This window comes from Megalobrama amblycephala, linkage group LG4 (assembly GCF_018812025.1).
Source record: "Megalobrama amblycephala isolate DHTTF-2021 linkage group LG4, ASM1881202v1, whole genome shotgun sequence".
Classification (NCBI taxonomy): Eukaryota; Metazoa; Chordata; class Actinopteri; order Cypriniformes; family Xenocyprididae; genus Megalobrama; species Megalobrama amblycephala.
The window spans coordinates 21,791,198-21,816,864 of record NC_063047.1 but is presented as its reverse complement, the minus strand read 5'-3'; the positions used below and the strand labels follow the sequence as shown (position 1 = coordinate 21,816,864).

Genomic DNA, 25,667 nt, shown 5'->3' with positions numbered 1-25,667 from the left:
GGGACGGAGCGGAGCCGGAGGAGTGCAGTCCAGAGGGGAAGGCAGGCTGACGAGGGACCAAGGTGTGAGCGGAGGCAGGATGGAGACTTGTGAAGCTGGTGGACTGATGGGCAACGGTGGAGACGAGGGAGGTTGGAGCCAGGGTGTAGGTAATCGCCCAGAGGTCCGAGGTGGAGATCTGGGCGAGGGGCTTGAGGTGGAGGTGCAGTGAGTACATACATGGGAGGCGGGAGAGGGAGGCAGGGAGGGAAAACAGTCTTATCAAAGTTCATAGCTGGAGCGGCTGGCTCGGCGGCGGCTGGAGCGGCTGGCTCGGCGGCGGCTGGAGCGGCAGGCTCGGCGGCGGCTGGAGCGGCTGGCTCGGCGGCGGCTGGAGCGGCTGGCTCGGCGGCGGCTGGAGCTGAGGGCTCGTAGGCGGCGGCTGGAGCTGAGGGCTCGTAGGCGGCGGCTGGAGCTGAGGGCTCGTAGGCGGCGGCTGGAGCTGAGGGCTCGTAGGCGGCGGCTGGAGCTGAGGGCTCGTAGGCGGCGGCTGGAGCTGAGGGCTCGTAGGCGGCGGCTGGAGCTGAGGGCTCGTAGGCGGCGGCTGGAGCTGAGGGCTCGTAGGCGGCGGCTGGAGCAGAGGGCTCGTAGGCGGCGGCTGGAGCAGAGGGCTCGTAGGCGGCGGCTGGAGCAGAGGGCTCGTAGGCGGCGGCTGGAGCAGAGGGCTCGTAGGCGGCGGCTGGAGCGGCTGGCTCGGCGGCGGCTGGAGCGGCTGGCTCGTAGGCGGCGGCTGGAGCAGAGGGCTCGTAGGCGGCGGCTGGAGCAGAGGGCTCGTTCATCCCCTCAAATACAATTAAAATCCCCACAGGCACTGGAGCTGGCTCTGTGGGGACTGGAGCGGGCTCTGGAGAGACTGGAGAGGGCTCTGGAGAGACTGGAGAGGGCTCTGGAGAGACTGGAGAGGGCTCTGGAAAGACTGGAGAGGGCTCGTTCATCCCCTCAAATACAATTAAAATCCCCACAGGCACTGGAGCTGGCACTGTGGGGACTGGAGCGGGCTCTGGAGATACTGGAGCGGGCTCTGGAGACACTGGAGCGGGCTCTGGAGACACTGGAGCGGGCTCTGGAGATACTGGAGCGGGCTCTGGAGATACTGGAGCGGGCTTTGGAGAGACTGGAGCGGCTTTCTTCCTCCTCCTCCGCTTACTGGGCCCAGTAGAGGAATGTGGGTCCAGCATGGGGCAGGCAGGGAGTTTGCTGGAGGGGTATGCGGAGGAAGCCGGAGGTTGACTGACTGGCCCGGCCAACCATGTTTCTGGATGGACTGGACGACAACACTTATCCTGAACCATGTCCACGAAGAATTTGGAACCATTTAAACACAAAATTAAATTGATAGTTTCGCTTAAGGAGAAACGAAAAACAGGTTCATCAAAACGGATAGTGTCATCATCCAATCCATCCAAAAACAGGGAGATCAAAACTGCTTCAGGCCAGTCAGACAAATAAGCGAGCTCAACGAACTCCTCCACATACCTCTCCAGCGAACGACCTACCTGCAGGAGCCCGATAAGGCGATCGCTGGCGGTCAGAGTGAGAGGCGTTGGAGGAGCTGAATCCAGGGACCCGGTGAAAGGCTCCATTTTTTTTTTTCCCGTGGAAAATCCGGTCGTTTTTCGGTCCGTTCTTCTGTTACGGTATGCTGGTGTAGAGAAGAGGCAGATACGGATTTCCACAATTACACGTAGTATTTAATACACAGAAGGCAAGGAGAACCAAACATACACGTTATACAACATTCAGAACGGACAAGGAGTGAAGGGAGTGAGTGTCATATAAAGGGAGTGCTAACAATAGAGTCCAGGTGCAGGTGATGAGTGTTGATGAGGAACTGACGAGGGAAGTGAGTGCAGGTGACGAAACAGGAGGATCATGGGATATGGAGTCCAGGGAAACAAGGGATCCGTAACACATAGTTAATGATGCCCCAAAATAGGCAGTTAAAAAAATTAATAAAGAAAAAATCTATGGGGTATTTTGAGCTGAAACTTCACAGACACATTCAGGAGACACCTTAGACTTATATTACATCTTGTGAAAAAGCATTCTTGGGCACCTTTAAAGTGCATGTTACTTAATGCTTTACTTTCCTCATTACATCAAAAAAGAAATCTGATTACGTAATGCATGTTACTTGTAATGTGTTACCTCCAACACTGCTTATTTCAGATGAGATTAAAAATACCTGATCGCTAGTTTTTACTGTTTACTATTTACTACGATTTACTATTTTGTCATGCGCATGATTTATAAATCATGGGAACGAAATAATAAATCGTGGGCACGATTTAGTAAATCAAGGGAACGAATTAGTAAATAGTGCGCATGATTTAATTTTTTTTCTTGCATGTCATGTGCGGGGCTCCATACAGAGCAATCATATAGTGACAATTTTAAAACACAGCCACAGAGGGGGCTATAGGGTTTGCTGAATTTTACATCAAACACAGTGACATCATGGATAGCATGTAATGATATTCACCTCTAATAGCTTTTCTGTTACAGGAAGTTGTTGGTGGAAAGGTGCATGAGCTGTAACCAGCAGTACCCTGCACTCGATTCAGTTTCATTTGTTGCAATGTACTTTTAACAAGCCTTCATCAACTAAAAATGAAAACAGCACAGTTGAATCTGTGACTCATTTTAGTAGTTAGCTAGCATGCAAAAACGTCACATTTAAGAGAATTAATATTGTATGAACCTTTTAGACTATTTATAAAAGCCTTACCTCAAAACCACATCCCTTCAGGCGTTTAACTAAATGTCGGTTGGTGAGAAATGCCTAACATTCTTTTAATTTTGTGCCTGAAAATTGTATAAAATAAATCAGTCTCAGTGTGCATCCGCCTATGCGAATACATTTATATTTTACATCCACATTTATTCATGTAGCAGACACTCTTCCAAAGCAACTTACAAATGACAAAAAAGCAATTTATCAAAAATGAGCCGACAATATCATCTACATTCAGTCTGCTTTAAATAACAGCGAAACCAAGAGGCACAGATAAGACTTTCTATACAATTTCAGACTCCGGAAAGTTTTAGTTGTCCTTGTATAGACCGTGTAATAGTCTGATAGAAGCATTTACTGCTATAATTGAGGCTGTGAACTGCAGTATCAGTATCACACTGAGGTGAAGGCTTTGTCTATTTGTTTTTGCCCTTAATGTAGATTGCAGATTGCATAGTAACTCTGCCCAAAGGTATAAATGTCATACTAGTTATTAATTGATCTATGATGTGAAACTGAACAACAATTTTGTTATGACCCATATTCAATATTCATTATTTTATGCAGTATAATGTTCATAATATTCATTATTTTATTGTAACATTCTTAAAATATTGTAAACAAATAACTGAAGGACATGAAGGTCACCATAAAAGTGTATATTTTTGTTACTGTTGAAAACGGTTTGCTGTAGTACCATTGTAAGCTGCAACAGGCACAAGAATGGTATTAAAAAAAAAAAAAAAAAAAAAAAAACGTTGAGAAAGAGAGCCTATAGTGTTCAGTGGTGGTGTATGTAAAGACCACAACACATACTGCAGCTGCTCTTCTGGAACATGCCGTGTGAGATGAGTTACTTTATCTCTTGGATTTTAAAACTGCTTCTTTTTGATGTTAAATTTATTTATGGTAAGATACAAACATTTATTTTTGTTAATTAAGCAGGAATATATCATTTCTAAACTGTAAATTGAGTTATTCTATTAGAAATATTGGTAAAACTTTACAATAAGGTTTCATTAGTTAACATTAATTAACTATTTTAGCTGAACATGAACCAAGAATAAACAATACTTCTACAGCATTTATCAATCTTAGATCATGTTAATGTCAACATTTACTCATAAATTATTTAAATAAAAATCAAACATTATTCAAAAGTTGTATTTGTTAACGTTGGTTAATGCACTGTAAAGTAACATGAACAGACAATGAACGACTGTATTTTTATTAACTAACATTAACCAAGATTAATAAATACTGTAACAAATGTATTGCTAGTTCATATTAGCTAATACATTATCTAATGTTAAAGTGCGCCTATTATGCCTTTTTTAAAGGGATAGTTCACCCAAAAATGAAAATTATCCCATGGTTTACTCACCCTCGAGCCATCTTAGGTGTATAAGACTATCTTCTTTCAGACAAACACAATCCAAGATACAGTGCTCAGCGTAAATGATTACACCCCCTTTGAAAAGTAACATTTTAAACAATATCTCAATGAACACAAAAACAATTTCCAAAATGTTGACAAGTTTAATATAACATCTGTTTAACTTATAACATGAAAGTAAAGTTAATAATATAAATTAGATTACACATTTTTCAGTTTTGCTCAAATTAGGGTGATGCAAAAATGAGTACACCCCACAACAAAAATACTCCATCTAGTACTTTGTATGGCCTCCATGATTTTTAATGTCAGCACCAAGTCTTCTTGGAATTAACAAGTTGGCGACGTTTTGCAACATCTATCTTTTTCCATTCTTCAAGAATGACCTCTTTTAGAGACTGGATGCTGGATGGAGAGTGATGCTCAACTTCTCTCTTCAGAATTCCACATAGGTGTTTGATTGGGTTCAGATCAGGAGACATACTTGGCCACTGAATCACTTTCACCTTTTCTTCTTCAGAAATCCAACAGTGGCCTTAGATGTGTGTTTAGGATCATCGTCATGTTGGAAAAGTGCACAACGACCAAGGGCACGGAGCGATAATAGCATCTTCTCTTTCAGTATAGAGTAGTACATCTGTGAATTCATGATGCCATCAATGAAATGCAGCTCCCGACACCAGCAGCACTCATGCAGCCCTACATAAGGACACTGCCACCACCATGTTTCACTGTAGGCACCATGCATTTTTCTTTGTATTCCTCACCTTTGTGACGCCATGCAGTTTTGAAGCCATCAGTTCCAAAAACATTTATCTTGATCTCATCACTCCAGAGTATAGAGTCCCAGTAGTCTTCATCTTTGTCAGCTTGGGCCCTGGCAAACTCTAGGCGGGCTTTTTTGTGCCTGGGCTTTAAGAAAGGCCCCTTTGTGGACGGCACCCATGCATGCCATTCCTCTGCAGTGGATAGTCAAAGATAGCCAAACTAGTCACCCCAGTTTGGCTTTCTACTTCTTTAGATAACTACAGTGAAATTTCATGCCGATTTTCTTCAACCCTTCTCATCAGAAGACGTTCCTGTCGAGGTGTTAACTTCCGTGGATGACCTGGACGTCTCTGTGAGATGGTTGCAGTTCCATCTTTTTTAAAATTTTTGTACCACTTTTGCTACAGTATTCTGACTGATAAGTAAAGCTTTACTGATCTTCACCTTTCTGGTGTAAAGAAATTATTATACTTGTGACATTTCTCTTCCATGTGGTGCCATTGCTGACAGCATGAAATGGGAAGGGGTTTTAACACCCTTTTATAGTCAGTCTGCTGGACACCTGTGTAATGAATAATTAGACTCACCTGTGGTTGAATTCTTGTTAAATTAGACATTTGTAGTCTAAAATTTAGCTTTCCTCCAAAGACTTTCTGTAGGGTCAACTCATTTTTGCATCACCCTAATTTGAGTAAAACTGACAATTTTGTTCTCTAAGTTAAATTATTAACCTTACTTTCATGTTATAAGTTAAACAGATGCTATATAAAACTTAGTCTTGTCAACATTTATGCTGAGCACTGTATATTTAAAAATATCCTTAGTCCTCCAAGGTTTATAATGGTTGTGAATGCTAGGTCAAATTCTGAAGACAGAAAAAAATGCATCCATCCATAAAAAAAATGAATCCATACGACTCCCAAGGGTTAATAAAGGCCTTTTGAAGCAATTGGATGCCTTTTTGTATGAAAAATATCCACATTTAAAACTTTATATATTCAAACAACTAGCTTCCAGTGAAAGACCACACGCAGAATGCGTAAGTCAACTTGCACCAAAGAATATACACTAACAAGAAGCGACACTCAATAGAACGTTCCATTGCAACACCGGCACCCCACTGCAGCCCTGCGTTTCCGCCATTTTGTGGTGAAAGCGAGTCGTCAGTCCACTAGTTACTATGGCAATATCAGCTGCTTTGTTTAAAAGAAACATACATTAAGCTGAAATCCAATCTGAATGATAACAACACAGAATAAAATACTATCACTAGTGATCATCAAATCATTTTAACAGTTTATTTTACACACTTCGTGTTTGTCTTTTTTTTTTTTCACAAAACCTTTGCTCTCTAGAAACCCAGTTAGTTTGGGTTAAAATTCTTTAAAAGTCTTATAAACACTGAATTAATACCAACATATGAAATTAAATTAAGGACATGCATCAGAAAAATTGGGAATGTTGGACAATAAATATATAAATATGACACTTGATTTTGAAGTGTTGTCTAATGTCCGTTAAAGCAAAAGTGTCCAAAAGTGTGAATTATGTGATAACAGACACAGCAATGCATCATGTATTATAAGATCATTATGTTTGTAGCGTGATCCATTAAAACGTACAATAGTCTATTTCAATTCAGACCTAGATACTATTATTACTATTACTACACTAGGTCTGAAATATATTGTTCTCTGCAAACATGATGATCTCAAATGTATTAATTATTCATTTACTATTAATAAATGTGTAAAGTTGCATAAAATGTAAATACTCAATAAAGTATGCTAACTATGTTACCTCAGATGGATGAATGGTTGGATTCCACAACTGGTAAAATAAAACATATACAGTGGCAAGAAAAAGTTTGTGAACCCCTTGCAGAATCTGTGAAAATGAGAATTATTTTAATAAAGAGAGAGATCATACAAAATGCATGTTATTTTTTGTTTAGTACTGTCCTGAGTAAGATATTTTACATAAAAGATGTTTACATTTAGTTCACAAGACAAAACAATAGCTAAATTTATTAAAATAACCCCATTCATAAGTATGTGAACCATTGATTCTCAATACTGTGTGTGGTTACCTGATGATCCACGACTGTTTTTATGTTTTGTGATGGTTGTTATGAGTCCCTTGTTTGTCCTGAGCAGTTAAACTGAGCTCTGTTCTTCAGAAAAAGGCTGACTGCCGCCCCGAGCGCCGTCCTCGAGACGCCCGCCTCCCGCTCCCGCTTCCGGCCGCCTTCTCAGCGTGTCTCCTGCCGCCATCCGGTGCGCCCCTTGAGAGCTTCCCGCGGCTTATTGCCGCTCTAAAAGAGCGTTTCCTCAGCGGTTCTACCGCTCTCTAAGAGCTTCCGTGGCCCTCGCCGCTCTAAAAAGAGCCCCCCAATCGCCGTTATAACGGCGGCGGCGTTGCTGCAAATGCCGCGCCACTCTTGTGGCACGTGCAGAGCCCCTCTGCACGATGATGACGGACACAGCGAGTGTGTCGCGTGCCTGGGCAAGTCCCACGCCGACGGCGCGCCCGCTGGAGCCTCATGCCCGCACTGCGAGAGCATGAGCCTCGGTTCTCTGCGCTTGCGGGTCGCCTTTTTCACTGAAGGCGATCTCGCCGCTCGCGCCCTCCCGTCTCCTTCCTCCCGCGAGCCGGCCAGGAAGAGACAGCGGGGTAGAGCGACTCAGCGCCCGGAGTTGTGCGAGCTCACGTCGGCCCAGCCCCCGCGTGCCTCGCCTTCTCCCCCGAGAGAACGTTCTCCCGTCATGTTCTCCCGACCAGAGCAGCGTCCCTCTGCAGATGCGAGCGACCTCGTCTCGTTTGGAGGATCTGACGAAGAGCCGGATGACTCCATGTCTCTTGCGGCTTCTGAAGCGGAAGGATGGGCTGGCGAGCCGGACGACCCGTACTCCGCCCGCCTCCACACAACACACCGTTCTGCCCTCACTGCTGTCGACGGCGCAGAAGAGAAGGGCTATGAGCATTTGCCGCCCCTGGATGAAGCGGTGGCAGCTCACCTCTGTCCTCCCGCGGCTGTGGGATGGAAGACCAAAAGAGCCCTGCCTTCCAAGCCCTACAGAACCACCTCTACTCTGGCTGGAAGAGCCTACACCTCTGCAGGCCAAGCTGCTTCGGTGCTTCACACCATGGCGATCTTCCAGGTGTTCCAGGCCAAACTCCTCCGCTCTTTGGACGAGTCCGGCATTGATGCACCTGCCTTCAAGGATCTCCGCAGCGCCACCGATCTAGCCCTGCGGGCCACGAAGGCCACTGCCCAGGCCATCGGTCGTTCCATGGCCAGCCTGGTTGTGCTTGAGCGCCATCTTTGGCTCAACCTCACGGAAATCAAGGACCTGGATAAGACGGCCTTTCTGGACGCCCCGGTCTCCCCTTCCGGTCTTTTTGGGCCAGCGGTGGATGGTTTCACCGAGCGCTTCACAGCGGCGCAGAAGTCGTCTCAGGCCATGAGACACTTTCTGCCCAAGCGCTCCAGCTCTGCGTCTGCTCCTAGCCGCCCCAGGACTGCGCCGGCTCAGCAGACCAAGCCTGCCCCATCCACCTCTCAAGCAGCGCCGCCTAAGGAGCATCGTCAGCGCCCTCGCCCTGCTAAGCGCCAATCCTCCTTCCCGAGACGCCAAGGACCCCGGCCCAAGATTGTGCTGGACCCGGTGACTCCGAAGACGTCCTGATCCAGCAGGAAGGAAGAGGGTTGGGGAATGTCCCGTTGCGACCGGACCACCCCAAAAGCTCCCTCGTGCAGTCTCCCCTCCGCCTCGTTTAATTCCGGGCGTGGGAGAAATGCTCTGTGTTGTAGCTGGGCCCACACATGTTGCGCCCAAACAAAACGCCGTTTTCACGGCGAACACTATTTTACTTCCTCTAAAAGAGAGCAAATTTCCTCTTCCACCTCCTTCGGTGTACGGCCCCCTACCCGGCGGCCTGTCATCCGACATCATTCAACCCCTTGTCACTGGGGCCGAGGCCTGGCAGGCCATCCCCGACGTGTCAAGCTGGATCCTCGGGATCATAAAGCAGGGCTACTCGCTCCAGTTTGCACGACGGCCCCCTCGCTTCGGAGGGGTGCTTCAAACCTTGGTGAACCCGGACGACGCTCCCGTCCTCCGGGCCGAGGTCATGACCTTACTGAAGAAAGGGACTATAGAAATAGTTCCCCCTTCAGAGAGCGAGTCAGGCTTTTACAGCCGTTACTTTCTGGTCCCCAAAAAGGATGGCGGCCTCAGGCCCATCCTAGATCTCAGACTTTTGAATCGCTCCCTCATGAGACGGAAATTCAAAATGCTGACGCTGAAGCAGATCCTCGCACAAATTTGTCACGAGGACTGGTTCTGCTCGCTGGATCTGAAAGATGCATATTTTCACATCCAGATAGCCCCCCTTCACAGACGATTCTTGAGATTCGCATTCGAGGGGGTGGCATACCAATATACAGTCCTGCCCTTCGGGCTGTCCCTGGCTCCTCGCACTTTTACCAAGTGCATGAATGCAGCGCTTTCCCCTCTGAGACAGATGGGAATCCGGGTTCTGAATTACCTCGACGATTGGCTCATTTTGGCCCATTCGTGAGTCGAGCTGGAACACCACAGATCCGTGCTCCTCAGCCATCTCCAATGCCTGGGTCTCAGGGTCAACCTAGCCAAGAGCTCACTGCTCCCCAGCCAACACATTTCGTTTCTGGGGGCAGTTTTCGACTCAGTCCGCATGACGGCAGTAGTCTCGCCAGAGCGCGCCCTGGCGATTCAGCAGCTCGCGGCTTCCGTCAAGAACAAAGCCTATCTTCCTCTGAAGCTCTTCCAGAGGCTCTTAGGGCTGATGGCTTCTGCCTCCCCAGTTCTGCAGCTTGGCCTTCTTCGGATGCGGCCGCTACAGTTCTGGCTGAAATCCCGGGTCCTCCCACATGCCTGGCGGCACGGCCGCTTATGCCTCAAGGTCAATCGGGCCTGTCTTTTAGCCCTGAAACCTTGGATGAACCCTGCTTGGTTCAGTCTTGGGGTACCTCTACAGGCGGTGTCACGCAGAGATAGACCTCTTCGCCTCAGAAGACAACTCTCATTGCCCAACATATTTCTCAAAAGAAGTCGATGCGCTGGCCCACACCTGGCCCAGCACACTCCTTTACGCATTTCCCCCGATCGCACTGATCCCGCAGGTCATCAGGCGAGTCAGGGAAGACAGACACAGAGTCCTTTTAGTGGCCCCGCTCTGGAGGAGCCAGACTTGGTCCTCAGAGCTGTTCAGGCTCTCCACGGAAGCCCCGTGGCCCATTCCCCTGAGACGGGACCTCCTCTCTCAGGCGAACAGAACAATCTGGCACCCCCAGCCAGAGCTCTGGGCTCTACACCTCTGGTCCCTCGATGGGAGCCGACTGACCTTCCCAGGGACATACTAGAGACCATATCTCAGGCGAGAGCCCCGTCCACGAGACGCCTCTACGCCCAGAAATGGTCGGTCTTTGTTGATTGGTGTTCCACACGCAACATAGACCCCGTGGAGTGTGACGTATCACCGATACTGTCCTTCCTCCAAGAGCGTTTGGATCTGGGGCGCGCCCCTTCAACGCTCAAAGTATACGTAGCAGCCATCTCAGCGTTTCATGCTCCTATCGCTGGCCAGTCAGTGGGTCGGAACAACCTTGTGGTTCGTTTCTTAAGGGGTTCGAGGCGATTAAATCCTCCTCGTCCCCTTACTGTTCCTGCTTGGGACCTTTCTTTGGTCCTTAGGGCTCTCAAAGGAAACCCCTTCGAGCCGCTGAGTTCAGCTGATCTCAGGCCTTTAACCCTGAAAACTGCTCTGCTACTTGCACTAGCATCGGTCAAGCGTGTTGGCGATTTGCAGGCCCTCTCTGTGAGCCCTGCGTGCCTCGAATTTGGGCCTAATGACTCTAAGGTCGTGCTGAAACCTAGGCATGGCTACGTCCCCAAGGTGCTCTCTACTCCGTTTAGAGCTCAGGTCATTTCGCTCTCTGCTCTTCCTCCCTCCGCGGATGAACAGGAGCTGGAGTTACTCTGCCCTGTCAGGGCATTGAGGACCTATGTAGAGCGATCACAGCCTTTCAGGCAATCAGATCAGCTCTTTGTCTGTTTTGGTGGCCGCACCAAAGGGTCTTCGGTCTCAAAGCAACGTCTCTCGCGTTGGATAGTCGACGCGATTAATCTCTGTTACTCCTCCCTGGACATTCAATGCCCCTTAGGAGTTAGGGCCCATTCCACTAGAGGAATGGCTTCCTCCTGGGCCTGGTCTAATGGAGTTTCCATTAAAGACATCTGTGAGGCGGCCGGCTGGTCCTCGCCGTCCTCTTTTGTCAGATTTTATCATCTGGACGTTCCGGCCTTACAAGCCCGGGTCCTCTCGGTGTAACCAAGCGGCCTCTTCGAGTTCCGCCTCTCGCCAATCAGGAGTTATCTCCTCTTGTAGTGTAACAAGGGTTTACGACGGCTTTGCCTTCTTACTTGCTCTCTTGGTCCCCTCTCGGTGTCCAGAACAAGTTATGTCGTTCCCTGCCGTGGCACGGCGCGGTTGAATTCGTTCCCCATACGCAGTACGAGTGAAGTATCGAAAGGGAACGTACTCGGTTACTAACGTAACCTCAGTTCCCTGAGATACGGAACGAGTACTGCGTTACTTGCCGTGCCACGAGGCTGCGGCTTCAGTGTCGTCGCTTCAGTCGATTGGCCTGAAATCCTATGGCGAAACGCCTGCTTATATAGCCCTTTACCCCGCCCATTTCGGCGGGAAAGTTCGCGCGCTCTCTCGCCATAGGTCGCGCAGCTATGCCGCGCCGTCATTGGTTCAACGACTTGTCTATGAGTGAACCAATGACGATGCAGTTACACTGCGTTATTGAAAAAGGCTTCAGTGACGGGGAAAAAGGGAGACTTTTCCCCCATACGCAGTACTCGTTCCGTATCTCAGGGAACTGAGGTTACGTTAGTAACCGAGTACGTTTTCTTCAGTGTGAAAAGATGGATCTCAAAATCATTCAGTCACTGCTGGAAAGGGTTCAAATATGCAAAAAATGCTTGAAAACTGAAGAATTTGCGGGACCTGGAGGATTTTTCTGAAAAACAGTGCTCAGGTTAACTGCTCAGGACAAACAAGGGACTCATGAACAACCATCACAAAACATAAAAACAGTCGTGGATCATCAGGGAACCACACACAATATTAAGAATCAATGGTTCACATACTTATGAATGGGGTTATTTTAATAAATTCAGCTATTGTTTTGTCTTGTGAACTAAATGCAAACTTTTTAATGTAAAATATCTTACTCAGGACAGTACTAAATAAAAAATAACATGCATTTTGTATGATCTCTCTTATTTTATTAAAATAATTCTCATTTTCACAGATTCTGCAAGGGGTTCACAAACTTTTTCTTGCCACTGTATAAGACAATACAACATTTACTGTAGGAGCCATACAATTTACTGGTGATTTCATTTGAAAACTGTTCTATTGCGCTTCTGATTTGGCAGTGAAATGCGCCAATTTTGGGTGCATAAGATGTGAAGGATTCAATGGTTAGTATTTTCACCCCATAATGGCAGCCGTGCTACCGGAGCACCATCTAGTGGCTGTTACCCAAAAAGTATCAGAGTGTCACCTCTTGGGTTCCACACTCTTTGCTTGCACCAAATGAGTAATCCTCTGACGCGATGTATGATGCAGGATGTAGGAGTATCGTAAGCTTAGATGCCTCTTACGGTTCAAACAAATACGGCTAGGCAACAAACTCAAGCTCCTCTTCCCTTATATCGAAATCTTCCGACATTTATTTTTAAAATATCTCATTTTAAACTTCTAATTCGTGACCAGTGTTTTGTTTTGCTCTCTCCTCTGTGCCATCGCGTCAGGTCAAAGGTTGCTCCTCTGCCCAAATTGACGTGTGCAATATGCGTACGGTAGTCCGCTGGAAGCTCGTTATTTGAATTTATAAAGTTTTAAATAAAGTTTTAAATATGGATGTTTATCTTAGAAAAACGCATCCCTTTGCCTCAGAAGGCCTCCTGAGTCGTATGGAAAAAAAAAATATATATATAGATGGATGCATTTTTTCTGTCTTCAGAATTTGGCCTAACATTCACAACCGTTATAAACCTTGGGGGACTAAGGATATTTATAAATATATCTCAGATTGTGTTCGTCTGAAAGAAGATAGTCATACACCTAGGTTGGCTTGAGGGTGAGTAAATCATGGTATTATTTTCATTTTTGGGTGAACTATCCCTTTGGTTCCTAAATAATATTGTTTTGGGAGTCTCCTACACAGGGCTTGACATTAACACCCGCCAAATGCGGGTAGATTTCAGCTGTAGCGGGTAAGACAGCCACTCCCACTAGCCACTTTGGCGGGTTGAATATAATTTCAGTTTACAGCCAAATGATCGTCGAAGATCGTCGTAGCACAAAATTACAATCCAATCACACAATGCATTATTTACGTGCAGTTAGCGAAGGAGGGATAGGCGGAATTGCGCTGAATGACACACAACAGAAGCTCTCTCTCGCGAGCGCGCGATCAGTTCTCCTCGCGCCTGAATAGTCAAATACACGTGCACACAGATGTCTAAATGTCTATCGTGTGGAGTATCTCACGTGAATACAGTCGGTTATGGCTTAAGTGGACGTAAACAGGTGGGTAAACTGAATATGCGTCAGTTACGTCCATGCATTCAGCAGCCCAATTAAATAGGCCTACCTGTCTGTCATTAATGTTAATCAAACAACAAAAGATGTTAAATAAATGTAGGATATATGTTAAATATATGTAGGCTATAGTGTATCTGAAAAAAGATTATTTTTAATTTACTATTGTTTTTGTAATTAGCTTCTTTGTTCTTTTATATAGCCTAACACAAATAACTTTTAACAATTTCTCATATTAGCCCATGCTCATATTGTCCACCTCTTGCCCACCTGTACATACCAGCTGATATACAATGTAGTCTTGATTTGGGTGGTCAATCTGCATTTAAAAACTTTTAAAGGGTTTTAAATCTTCTAAATCAAGTAAAATGACTCGAAATAAAGTAATTTAAGCATAACAAAGTCAACTTTAATCATATAAAATGTAATTTACCAACATCAAAATTGTGGCCAGTGAAAATGCTGAGTGGCTAGTAACTTTGGAAAACCACTAGCCACAGTGGCTGGTGAGCAAAAAAGTTAATGTCAAGCCCTGCTCCTACAACAGGTTTACATGCATGCAAGGCCAAAAAAAACTTTTGTTTTCTCATAATATACATTTAATTTCACCTCAGTTCTCAATGATTCGTAAACGATTCATTTGAAGCAGTTTGAAGAATGAGTCTCTCTAAATCCCTTCTTTCTGTGAGCCTACACTGCTCTGATTGGTCAGATTGCAGCATCACTGTTAAGGCAGGAAAACACCAAGCCGACGGCTGAAGTTGGTCCTCGTCGGCCTTTTTTCGGCCGATTTGAAATGTTGAATCGGCGTTGGAGCTCGTCGGGCCGTCGGGCCATCTGATGATTCTGATTGGCTGCTCAGCTACTGCCGCCTGCTGTTTCGGAAAGGCATTTCATCTCAAGCAAGCGCAGAACTGACATGCTGCTTGGCCGTCAGCTGTTTAGCGTCGGTTTGGTGTGGCAGGGCAACTTTGGACACAGACGCTGCCGACGTGAGCAAACCCCGCAGTCTGCTTTCTTCTCTGCTAGTTCGTCGGCGTCGGCTTGGTGTGTTCTGGCCTTCAGTGTGTTCCGCACCGTCGGCTGAAGTTGGTCCTCATCTGCTTTTTTTCAATCGGAGCTCGTCGGTCCGTTGGGCCATCTGATCATTCTGATTGACTGTTCAGCTACTGCCACCTGCTGGTTTGGAAAGGCATTTCATCTCACACAGGCGTAGAACGGACGTGCTACTTGACCGTCAGCTCAGCTGTCTAGCGTTGGTTTGGTGTGTCAGGCCAACTTTGGGCACAGACTCTGCCGACGTGAGCCAACCCCACAGTCTGCTTTCGTCGCCACTAGTTCATCGGCGTCGGCTTGGTGTGTTCCGGCCTTTATACTTTATGTAGGTGCACAGAATGCCAAGCGAAGCTGAAAACCTAAGATAAACATTTAGGCCAGATGTGTACACAGACTTTTTCACCATAACTATTAACAAAGTAAAAAATGGCTATATCATTGTTTGACATTACAATGTTTACATCCAGGTGGAAAAAAAAGTACACTTCTATATACTTTAAGTGCTCTATTTACGCACACTAATTTTGTACTTAATATAGCCTACTAAAAATTCTTCTTTAGTACTTCTTAAGATCTTTTTAAGAACATCTAAGTGTATTCAATTGTGCTATTTTGAGCCACCATGAAATATGAACTAAAATGTGCTTTTAATATACTATCTCTGTATTTAAAAAAAATCTATTTAGTTACCACTTAAGCTGGGGACACACCTAACGATTAGCTGAAACATTCTAAGACTGAACTGAACACACATACCAATTGTTTCCTTCGACTGGAGCCGATTTATATACTCACACATGGAATTTGAACACTGACTGTAATCGCGGACTGAACGCAACTGGCTCTGACTGGACGCGTTTGAGCGCGATCAGTCATAAGTATCAATTTACATTCATAATCGGCCTTACAATCGTTAAGTGTGTGTGCGGCTTTAGAAGTTGGCTAATATTTTACGGTGTCTCAAAATAGCACAGTTGAGTACACTTAAGGCGGGTGCACCCTATGCCATTTTGGCCATAATTTGGTTGTCTGAGACAAATTTTGAGATTCCTAAAAGATTCCTACAATTCTAGGTTAAAATCTGTAGTGTTTGATCACTAGTTTGACATGTTCCCAGACAGTCACCGTGATTTTGCCAAGTAAGATATGTTCCTGGATCAACATCTTTGTTGATCCTTGAACAACATTCCAATCAACCAATCAGATTTGAGGGACAAGTTTACCATTTATGTCAAGTTTAGGCTTGCAACCAGGGTTAGGTGCTTCTACATCAATATTATTCACCTATCTTTCCCCTCTGATTTTAGGGATAAATTATGGGTAGGATTAGGTTTAGGGGTAGGAATAGGGTTAAGACTAAATTTTAAGACTGGAATGTTGTTCTAGGATCAACAAAATATGATGATCCAGGAACATCAAAATCACGGTGACCTTCACAGACAGCCGATTAATGACGTTGCGATCAAAATTTACCTCAGACGAAATTCTGGCAGTGTCAGAAGATTTGGCGCACAGTCCTGCAGTGTGACTTCTCCTACAACAAACGTCAAATTGTCTTCATTTTTCAGGACAAGCCGTGATCAAAATTAACGCTAGAGATGTCTTTGTTAGCCACCATTTCAGTCCAGCATGTAATGCAGCTCACAGTCACTGAACGTGTGTGGGTTGATAATGTAATACTCCGGACAAGTTTTCAAGCGCGCGTCCATTGGGGTCGGCGGTCATGCCGGCGTGATCACCGCGTTTTTTTTTCTAACCAGCGTGAAAGAGACTCAAAATACTCTGTCAGTGTTGCACATACAATTAAGAGTTATACACCATTTTAATCTGTGGAATATTTTCTTTTATTTGTGTACACTCAGAGTAAAAACAAAATGTTGTGCTTTTTGTAAAATAAAGAAAACAAACATGATGTGTGATCTCTCGTCTCCCTCTGAACGAACTCCAATCTGATAGTTCTCAGAAAATGAACTGTAACTTAGTGAATACTAATCACAAAAAAATTATACTTGTGTCTTAAGAGACGTTGAAATGTCAGGTTTTAAATCGTGTAAATCAAAACGAAAACAAACCTTCTGTGTTTATGTAATCTGTACGAATAGAGAGCTATGTCAGAAGCTCGATTCAGCTCATTATCCGCTAATGCGGCCACGCCCACGGAGCCAGCGCTATTCAGACGCAAATTCAGTCAATACATGCATACATCGTCTCAATCGTGTATTTATTGTCTTGAAAAGTGTTTTGAATAGCCATAGTTAGTGATCTCTGGCCTCTGTTAGTTGTTATTTCCTGGATTGCCTATTCTTCTTTAGCATTGGCATTTGTGGACTAAAACAGAGCGCCCTCCGGCTGCAAGTATGAATTGTAAACACAGTATCCAGCGTTCATAGTGATAACAATAAATATTGAATAAATATTACTCCTCTGTATAGAAAATTGACATAAACATGAGAATCCATCAATATTTCTCCAAATGTTCATGCTTTTAAGCTAAAAGCCTATATGAAATGCCATAGAGGTAACATAACTGTTCAGACAGTTTGCATCACAGAAATACATTATATTTTAATAATAGAATACCATTATTTTAAATTGTAATAATATTTCACAGTATTGCTGTTTTTTCTGTATGTTTGATTTACATTATGATGAGCTTGAGACATGATCAACAGGGTTTTTTCACAGCTTACCTGACTGAAAGAGCTCATTATTTATGCAGGTCATTAGAGCTCTTTATCTGATTCTTTTGTCTTCTCAGGTGAGAATCATCCATTATTCATGATTATTCACGCCTCCACGCTGTAACACAGTTCGTAAATATGGGAAGAAGGAGGCGGGAACCGGCGAACATTCAACGTAACTTTAATTCAAAATAAACAAAGAACAAAACGAAAGTAATGCCGGCAGACCCTCGCGGACGTCTGCCGGCCACACAAACATAATAAAACGTAAAATAAAGTCCAGGCCTGGTCCTCTCTCGTCCTTCACTGTAGTCGCTCCTCCTTTTATGCTCCCGGAGCTCCTCCGTGAGGGACTCAAGGCCGGTGCGCCTCCCAGGTGAAGCTCATTAACACTCGCGCCACCGGCCTCGCGCCGTTCCCTCACGGCTCTCGCCCGCCCTGGTCGCCACATACCCCCATCGCCCCTCGCAGGCCGGGGGGTACTCCCGAGACTGCGCTCTACTCCCCCCCCGGGGCCTGTCTCGGCGGCCGCAGCACCTGGGGGTAAGGACAGACGAGACGAGAGAAAGGAGACGGAAGCAAGGGGAGCGACATAACGAGAGAGGGGAGAGAGGAAAAAGAGAGAAAAAAAATTCTTGGTCCGGTTCCCAGACACACTGCCGCTCGGTCCTCAGCCAGCCGGGAGGCTCTTCCTCGCGGTGCCATGCGGTGGCACTGGACGCACGGTGGACAGCCCGATCCTCGACCACCTCCTGGCGGCCGGCGATGGCTCCTCCGGACTGAGGGCAGCCGGCAGCGAGTCCCCCGTTCCCTGCTCCTCCCCTTTATGGCGGACGGCAGCAGGCTCCGGCCCACGGCGAACGGCGGCGACTCCTCCGCTCCCTCTTGGACGGCAGCCACCCCACCTCGTCCCAGGGGCACGGCCTCGAGCTCTCCGTCCCACCTGTCACTAGGCTCCAGCACCACCGCCTCGGGCAGCTTCTCGCGGTCTTCACACTCCCGCGCTGCCCGAACTCCTCAGCACCGCGATCCCCCTCAGCAGCGAGGGCTCTCCGACAGCATGTCCCTCCTTCCTCCCGGGTTTCGGCACCAATGTAACACAGTTCGTAAATATGGGAAGAAGGAGGCGGGAACCGGCGAACATTCAACGTAACTTTAATTCAAAATAAACAAAGAACAAAACGAAAGTAATGCCGGCAGACCCTCGCGGACGTCTGCCGGCCACACAAACATAATAAAACGTAAAATAAAGTCCAGGCCTGGTCCTCTCTCGTCCTTCACTGTAGTCGCTCCTCCTTTTATGCTCCCGGAGCTCCTCCGTGAGGGACTCAAGGCCGGTGCGCCTCCCAGGTGAAGCTCATTAACACTCGCGCCACCGGCCTCGCGCCGTTCCCTCACGGCTCTCGCCCGCCCTGGTCGCCACACACGCATACTGTGTTTCTTGACCAAAGATGTTTTAGAAAATTTAAATCTCTCTATTGTTTTATATGAAGGAGTAGGAATGATAATTTTTACATAATTTTGAAGCAAAAACTCTAGTCTACAACCTCCAATACCCAGAAGTCTTGTGAACACAGATTTAATATATATTTTTTGGCTTTATTTCAGTGACTTAAGTTTTTTGTTTTTTCAATAACCACGCATAAACGTTATTCCTTCAAAAATACAAACATGTACATACATGTTCCTTACATATTATTGTAGCCTAGTTTGTGCTGAATACAGTGTAATGACACTTTTGTCATTAATATGTTTATGAACAACTGAAAAAAGCACAAATGTCAGGGCATGTCAAAACTTCTCCAGGCCCCAAATCAGCCTCAGACCCCTGAGGGTTAATGCATCTTGACAGTCGTACAGTCTGACATATAAATGACAGCTGAGATCCCACAGTGTGACATGAGGATCATGTTCATACAGTCTGACAAGCAACAGTCGTAAAGGACTAACATAAATCGCACAGTGTGCACCCAGCTTTAGCCGGTTAGCAGGAGACATACATACTAGAGTGTACGTTACACAACATAACATACAAAACTACGAATTTTGAATGATCGCTAGAAAATATAAACATCAATTATTAATGATACTTACAGGTTGAGATTCAGAGGAGCAGGCTGGGCAGAATAAACTGGGCATTGATCCATATTTTAAGACCAAGCATTTTGTGAATCCTGCGTTAAACTCCCCGAGGTTTGAGAAGCAGTCGTCAGTAAAATGACGGGAACACAACAAAAGATTGTACTGCTGTGGTATTGTTCTAAAAATTAATTTTGTCTGTGTGCGCAATAAGTGGGCGTGCAATATGCTAATGATTCGTTTTGACGTCACAACGAAACAGCTTGGGATTCGTTTTACAAACGACTCGTTTAATTGACTCTGAGTCGACTCTTACTTTTGAGAGACAATAACTCTATATACAGTGCACTTTCAGATTTAAAACTTTGCAGGATGTTTTCATTCACTTAGAGCTATGTTACACACTACATGAAAGGTAATTTTCAAAAATCCATAATAGGGGCACTTTAACAAATGAGACTTCATTGTAAAGTGTTACCAAAATATCAGTATAAAGTTTGATCTATAAGCATTAAAATTTATCCTATTTAAAACATGGCAAATTTACATATGACTTTATTTTTGTTAGTTCAAGTTTTTCATTTAGTTTAAGCCTAGTGTTTTGGATGCTGTCATCTGGTTTATATGATTCTAAGCAATGATTCAACAGCACTATAAATAGTATTATAGTAAAAAGCATTATTACAAAAAAAGATTTAAAAGATACTAAAACAGATTTAAGATAAATAGATTGCGAATTCATTTATGAGAAACCAGAACAGCCCACAGAGCAAATGAAACTAGACAAGATGTTGATGCTAAGTTGTTGTGGTTTTCACAGGTTTGAATGTATGTCGGGGAGATCTAATCACCAATGTCAGTTTATCCACTGAGCTTCAATCTGAAGTCCTGCTTCCCTGTTCCTTTGAATCAGACCTCTTGAAACCAAACCGAACGAATGAATCTTGTGTGGTGTGGACTCACCTCAATACTCAAGACTTTGTGGAGATCAGTCTGGATGGTGAGGCAAAGTTCTGGAATAACCGACGTGGACGGATTGAGACATTCCCAAAATTACCAGAATCTGAACTGTTAGACTTCTCCATCCGTATCCGTAATGTGCAGCAGTCTGATTTAGGTGTCTACCACTGCAAACTGTTCAGAGAGACCAACTGTTTCCTCGCCTATAAGATAATTGATCTACACAAAGGTAAATGACAATATTGCTGGTTAAAGTCTTAACGTGCAGCTACTGCTTGAAATACTTTAAAAAGTTCATTAAAAGTTCATTATCTATTATGTAATAAGAATGAGCATTCTTCAGGTTCAGATTCAGCTGTTGTTTCAGTGGATTCGCTGACTTGGCTGATCCCAGCTGGATCAGCAGGAGGAGCAGTAGTGCTACTTGTGCTTCTCATCATCGCATGTAAATTTTTCAAATGTAAGTATGATAGAATTAGAATTCCCTACAATGTCTTATAATGTAATCAGTTAATCTTATATTTAATTGCCTTTAAAGTTAGTTACCTTTAAAGTGTTAGTTCAACCAAAAATGAAAATTCTGTCATTTATTACTCACCCTCATGCCGTTCCACACCCGTAAGACCTTCGTTAATCTTCGGAAAACAAATTAAGATATTTTAGTTGAAATCCGATGGCTCTGTGAGGCCTTCACAGTCAGCAATGACACTTCCTCTCTCAAGATCCATAAAGGTACTAAAAACACATTTAAATCAGTTCATGTGAGTACAGTGGTTCAATATTAATATTATAAAGCGACAAGAATATTTTCGGTGCGCCAAAAAATAAAAAACTTATTTAGTGAAGGCCGATTTTAAAACACTGCTTCAGGAAGATTCGGAGCACAAATGAATCAGTGTATCAAATCATGATTCAGATCGCGTGTCAAATTGCCAACGGCTGAAATCACATGACTTTGGCGCTCCGAACAGCAGATTCGATACACTGATTCATTTGTGCTCCGAATCTTCCCGAAGCAGTGTTTTGAAAGCGGCCATCACTATATAAGTCGTTATTTTGGTTTTTTTTGGCGCTCCAAAAATATTATCGTCACTTTATAATATTAATATTGAACTACCGTACTCACATGAACTGATTTAAATATGTTTTTAGTACCTTTATGGATCTTGAGAGAGGAAGTGTCATTGCTGGCTATGCAGGCCTCACGGAGCCATCGGATTTTAACTAAAATATCTTATTAATTTGTGTTCTGAAGATTAAAGAAGGTCTTACGGGTGTGGAACAACATGAGGGTGAGTAATAAATGACAGGGCGTTTTTGGGTGAACTAACCCTTTAAAAGTACCACATGAAATATTCTTGCATGCATGCATTCATATATAGCCTCTATATATATTACTGACACAGTCAAGCTGTGTAGCAGGATAGAACTTAAGTGAGAGAACGATTTATGACATATAATATTCTATGCTGGTTTCAACAAATATATTCAACATATTCTGTGTTTCTGAATCTTTTAACTATACAGGTAAAGAAAAGAACAGTCGTGAACCTGTCTATGGTAGGTTTCCGGCTCCTATAATCATGTTTTTGTTTGAAAGCTCTACAATGTGTCTTACTTCTGCTTTAAACTTTGTCTGAGACATGAGTCAAATATGATTCTGTTCAATTTCTGTAGAGAACACCTCCAATCACAGAGCAAAGTTCACCAATGAAGGGAGTAAGTATATGTGTCCATTGATGAAATAATATCAGCGATATTCAAACCTACAGTCGTATATCTTTCTTTAATAATTTCACTATCAAAAAATATGTATTTGTACACTGCTCTTGACTGAATAACTTTTGTAACTTTAATAAGGATTAATATGTTAAAAAACTGCAAGCTTGTAATTTGATTATTTGTTATTATTTTATTACTGACTGTTTAATTGCCTTTAATAATGTTTAAATGTATATCAGTCAGGCTAGTAGTTTTGGCTGTGGAATAGAGAATTATGAATTTTCACTGGTATCTAAAATGTTGGTGTCATAACTGCCTTTGGCAAAAACAGATTCATGGCTGGTAAAAAATATTTATAGGCTCTGCCTGCAAACCAAGTTTGTCAATATGGTTCATGAGCAAATTGTTTGTGCTACTAAACATAAAGCAGATTTCAGAAATGTGCTGTGAAGCTAAAGATGGATTTTTCCAAAATATTTTCTTAGATTAGGGGGACCAGACATCTCAGTTTTCTGACAGTCCTGGTATTTGGTGTCGTGGCTGTCCCTGACTGTAGCTTTCACTATAATTCATGCATGCATTTATATATATATATATATATATATATATATATATATATATATATATGTATATGTATATATATACTGACATTTACTGACACAGTCAAGCTGTGTAGCAGGATAGAACTTGGTTTCAGCAAACAAAACACATATTGTTCTGTGTTTCTGAATGGTATTACAGGTCAAGAAAAGAAAAGCCGTGAACCTGCCTATGGTAGGTTTCCAGCTCCTATAATCATGTTTTTGTTTGAAAGCTCTACAATATGTCTTACTTCTGCTTTAAACTTTGTCTGAGACATGAGTCAAATATGATTCTGTTCAATTTCTGTATAGAGAACACCTCCAATCACAGATCAAAGTTCACCAATGAAGGGAGTAAGTATGACCTTACATTTGTGTCCATTGATGAAATAATATCAGCAATATTCAAACCTTCAGTTGTATGTCTTTCTTTAATAATTTAACTATCAAAAAATATAAATATGTAGATGTATCTTAATTACTTATTAGAATCTAAATGTATTAAAAATATAGCCTACTAGTTTGTACAACATCAGGTGGGTCATTAATCATCTATCAGATTGAGTGCTATTATTTTGTGATTTTTATTATTTAGCATTTAACAGACAGAAGAAATGAAAAATTAAAATAAAAGTTACAGAAGTTTTATTAAAGTTTTTTTTGTTTTTTGTTTTTCTACAGGAATATCACACAGCAATCCAATCTATATGCCTAGTTAAATTTCATAACTGTAATAATTTGTAACAGCAATAAATATGTAGTGTGCATTGTATCAGCAGCATTAAGAAAGGTTGTTATGGATCAGACTCTTGAGCTGGGTTTTAATTAACGACGCGTATCGAAACTTTGAATCAACTGAACCAATTGCTTGGCAATGATTCACTGTTTCAAAGAGCTCGAAACGCCACACGCTGGTGACCTCTGCTGGTCAGAACGGTGTAAGTGCAGCGAAAATGCAAACACCTTTACAAACCAATTGTAAATGTTTTATTGAAACTGTAATCTATTAAATGCAATTAACAAATAAATCAGACTAGTATGGAACTTTTAATTACAACCCTTCCTTTTTATTATACAAAGGTGTCATTAAATGTCTACAAATGTATAAAATTGGTCTATAGACACTGATTCTGGGACTCACAAAAATATAGCCCGTTTCCGAACAGTTATGAATGACGTAAAAAGAATCCTCATATTGAAATCATGTGACTTTGGCAGATTCAAACGCGCTCCGAATCACTGGTTCGATTCGAACAAATGATTCGAATTCCCATCTCTAGTTTTAATCAATGTGCCAATATCCAAATAAACTAACTAAACTAAAACAAAACAAAACAAAACAAAATAAAAAATCAAATCCAGACATCAGAGTTCAGGCATGAAGTTTAATACTAAATCAGTTTTGACTAATCACGATTTTAAATACGTTTTTATGTGTAAACAGAAAATAAGATGTTGAATAATTGTGAATGCTATTTAGGAGATCTCTGGTGGAGGGGTGCTGGGGCAGAAACGTCTCTGCGAGGCCACTAGAGGGCAGTAATGCTTTTCTTAAAATATCTCCACATTCCAGCAGAGCTGACAGACACAAATTGTTTCTTATGTACCTCCACTGCCAAGTTACCCTAATCATCACCATCAGAAAAGTCCTTTTAACTTATATTGAATATAATTTAACACTGTTTTTAATAGAATTCATATTAATTATATTAATCATATTAAAAATCAAAATAAATACATGAAAAAAAGATATTCACAGAGGAGATTCTCCCTCAGTATTTTTCTCATTTAAAAGGATTTACTCTTAAAGAAAGTGAATAAAGCAAAATAGCTGACTGAGGAAAAATTAAAATGAATGAATTCACGTTTAATCATTTCTTAATGAATTTCTTTCAGCCTTGTAAAAAGCATACTTGTGCATCATTTTAAAGCTTGAGTTCAATTTAAAAAATCCATCTTAATACAAATCAAGTGGTTTTGTGTAACAGTGAAGATTAAGTACATACAAGCACACACTACGAGCATAGAAATCGTCTTGAAGACACTGGCCAAGTAGGTAGAGAGATCAGGAAATGACGGCAGAAGACACTTGTCCAACAGCCTCTTCACCTCTTCAGAGTTTATTGTTTCAAGGTTTCAGCGCACGCCACAGACACCCTTTCTTTCCGTGTTGGACTGTGGGGCTTTTTATTCTGTATGTTTCACCTCTAAATGGTAAGGTTTATTTTTGGCTATATTTATGGTTTTAATCAGTCCTTTTGAGAGATGTTATTATAGAATCAAGCAAGCAGAATGTAATAGTATGTTACTGTTTCCATTAACAGTCATTTTGGGGAGTAACTATTTAAACATATTATAAACATAATAATTATAAAAACACATTCTCATCAGCATATAAGATTGCCTGTAAACATTGTAAAACAGCAGGAAGCTCAGCAAACATCATCATTGTGCAAAGTTTGATCACCTGTGATGTGCAGACGGAAACATTCATGTGCTTGTTGCTGTGGTTTCTCAAGTTTGAGCAGAGATGCTCTCTCATTTCTTTGAAACAGCCATCTTCAGACCAGGCTGCACAGCAGAGATGTTGCACCAATGCAACTGTACCTAATTCTAGAGAACAATCTGAAAGGTCAGGTAAAGGGTTAGGACAACAGAAGAAGACCTTCTCCGAATTCTACGAAACTGGAAAGTCCTCCATCCTCCTCTATAATGTGGGTCTGTTCCACTGTGAACTGTTTTAAGACTTTAACTATAGCATTAATCATCAGGACACTGGAATTCACACATGTGAGTAAAAAAAACATTACTGGCTACCGTATTATAACTATGCATCCAAGAGAACGGTTTTAAAATAGGGTATATTTTATTGTGTCCTGACACTAAAACCTTACTTTTTAATTTTACTATTTAATACTACAGTTATATGGTCTATAGTGATATATTGTCTCTTTTTTGTTTTTCTTTTTACATGTTACAAATGT

General features: G+C 43.1%; 1 protein-coding gene across 2 annotated transcripts; it reads left to right on the top strand.

The window, feature by feature from the left end:
* Positions 1–3,603: 3,603 nt before the first annotated feature.
* On the top strand, positions 3,604–24,355 carry LOC125267036. Of its 2 annotated transcripts, none has more exons than XM_048188290.1 (8): positions 3,604–3,682; positions 20,241–20,609; positions 20,748–20,840; positions 21,908–21,940; positions 22,058–22,099; positions 22,844–22,876; positions 22,996–23,037; positions 23,365–24,355. In XM_048188290.1, exons 1-8 carry the CDS (start codon positions 3,610–3,612, stop codon positions 23,400–23,402), a joined length of 723 nt encoding a protein of 240 aa, XP_048044247.1. In that variant the 5' UTR covers positions 3,604–3,609; the 3' UTR covers positions 23,403–24,355. The 2 variants fall into 2 exon arrangements, with proteins under 2 accessions (XP_048044247.1, XP_048044246.1); XM_048188289.1 differs by having other exon boundaries at positions 20,724–20,840.
* The last annotated feature ends 1,312 nt before the right edge of the window (positions 24,356–25,667 follow it).